At 64.4% G+C, this 2,336-nt stretch overlaps 1 protein-coding gene across 1 annotated transcript in view; it reads left to right on the top strand.

Moving 5' to 3' along the window:
• Positions 1-2,336, top strand: part of EMX2 (empty spiracles homeobox 2) — a 5,290-nt gene that overhangs the window by 1,170 nt on the left and 1,784 nt on the right. Inside the window, exon 2 of the mRNA XM_006754953.2 lies at positions 119-303. Coding sequence (XP_006755016.1) covers positions 119-303 — 185 coding nt within the window. The remainder of the gene's footprint in view (positions 1-118; positions 304-2,336) is intronic.

Raw genomic sequence — 2,336 nt, forward strand, 5'->3', positions numbered from 1 at the left:
CTGGGCCAAAGCCCCGAGCGCGGTGTCCCGCCAGCCCGTCTCCTGAGAAGCGCACGGCCCGGCCAGGCGGGCGCCCCCCACCCCCTCCCTAATGGGACTGACGTTGTGTCCCCCGCAGGAAACGACACTAGCCCCGAGAGCTTCCTTTTGCACAACGCGCTGGCCCGAAAGCCTAAGCGGATCCGAACCGCCTTTTCCCCGTCCCAGCTTCTGAGGCTGGAACACGCCTTCGAGAAAAACCACTACGTGGTGGGCGCCGAGAGGAAGCAGCTGGCACACAGCCTCAGCCTCACGGAAACTCAGGTGAGTGGGGCCCAGGCGCGGCGACCCCCACCCCAACCTCGGGACCCACGCAGCTGGCACACAGTGCCGAGCTCAGAGAGGGCCCTCGCCAAAGGGCCCGGGACTTGGTTCCACGCCCCCCGCTCAGGATGTAGACGTTTCCAGGTGCCAGGCTTCCTTGGGCTCCAGATGGGACCGCAGGAGTCTACCTGGCCCAGGCGCTGGGGAGAGGGGCGGGGGGCGGGCGGCCTGGGTCGCTCCTTCTGTCCGCTGGACTTAGCTCCTGGCTAACACAGTTGCACTTTTGGGGAAACTTTTGGCGAGAGTCTGGGGACCCGGCTGGGGTCCAGGAAGAGGGAGAGAACAGTGGGGGTGTCGGAGTGTTGGGTGTGGGAGCTGGAGAAGTCTGGGAATTGGTTAAAGGCAAGTTCTGTGCGAACACAGACCCCTGCTCACACCGGTTACTCCCCACGAAGGGATCTGAGAGTCGGAAGGCAGAGGCCGTGTATCGTGGGCGCGTCCCTAAATCGGAGAATCAGAGCTGCGAGGCTGAGGCGAAGGGACAGGCCCTGCCTGCGCCGCGGGGTCCCGGCTCTGGCCGGCCCATGGGCGGGGAGGGGGCTCGGGGCTACAGTAGGCGCTACTGTACGCGGAGCCGCAGGGTGGGGTCAGAGTTCCCGGCAAACAGTAACGTTTTGGTGCGGATTAAGTTGTAACAGTGTTTCTGGGCGGTGCAAAGAGGTCCGGGCTTTTGTTTTAAGACGTTCCCCCGGACAAAACCGAGGAGGGCCTCGCGGGTAGGTGCGGGGCCGGCACCAGGCGCGGCCGGCCCGGCTGATTCATCCTGGAGCGTCGAGGCGGCGGTGGTCTTTGTCCGCCTCGCTGCCCACGCCGCCCGCTGTCTTTGTGTGCGTGTCAAGCCCGGAGCGCACGGACGCGCGCCTTGGGCGAGCGCCGGGAGAAATGAACCGTCCTCCCCTCAATTAGCAAACTCAAAGCAAATTACAGTCAGCCTTGTTCCAGCTCCGCTGGTTCACGGGGCACTTGGGGGGATTGGGGCTATTGGGGAGAACGAGCTGGGACCTGGGCTGGACTCTCCGAGCAGGGAGTGGAGCCGACCACAGCGGCCTGTGGCGGTGCGATCAGGTCCGCGGGCAGGGGAGGTGCGGCCCCCTCCATTTTCCTCACCTGCACCTCACCAGGTGGGAAGTTAGGGTGGCCTTCCTGTCTGGTCTGGTCACTGGATAGAGGTTCCCCAGAGGGCGATGGGGATTGCAGCCCCAGTAAGTCTTTTCCTCATTGCTCCCGGGACCTCTAGCAGCCGCTCTGAGCCGGGCTGCCAGAGGAGCCTCCTGCTAAGGGATGTGACCAGGGTGGGAAGCTGGCCCAGCCCTGTCTTGGGGCTGGTCAGGAGGGGGCAAAAGAAGGCTCTCTCTCCCCCCTCTCCTCTGTCTCAGTTTCTTTCTTCCCCTCTGTCCTGAGGTCTTTCAGAAGCTTTCACTTTTGAGCCTCTTTACCTCACTGCAGTGGAATAGCTGGGTTGGTCCCCAGGCTGCTGCACCCGCGTCCCTCCTGGCTGCCTCCAGCACCCCCTAGCACCCACTCTCGCTCACCTGCAAGAATCCTGGGCGAGGAGAGGGAAGCTCAGGGAGACCTGACTGCCTACCGGGGCCCGGGCCTGGCACAGGAAGTGCTATGTTTAGGCAACGCCCGGAACCACACAGAAAAGAGACAGCACACTGGGCCCTGCAGGGAGCCGGGGCAGCCGCAGCGGAGTCTCTCCCGCACGCACGGGCTAGGGAGAGGGGTTCGGGACAGGTCGATTTTTGCTTTTCTTAGGATTTTTATAGGGGCTTCCCTGGCTTCTGTTCTCAGCGGACTGAGGGTGTCCCCTTCAGGGCACGGTGAGCAGGACTGTGCGCTGGGGTCCCGAGCCGGGAAAGTGACTCGGGTGACCCAGGGCGGGGAGCCGGGCTGCCGCAGCTCTGCTCCCCAAAGGGAGGCTGTGCACAGGCTGCTGCGGACGCGCAGGGGGCCCGGACCTGAGCGTCTCG

This window comes from Myotis davidii, unplaced genomic scaffold (genome assembly GCF_000327345.1).
Source record: "Myotis davidii unplaced genomic scaffold, ASM32734v1 scaffold72, whole genome shotgun sequence".
NCBI classification, from domain to species: Eukaryota; Metazoa; Chordata; class Mammalia; order Chiroptera; family Vespertilionidae; genus Myotis; species Myotis davidii.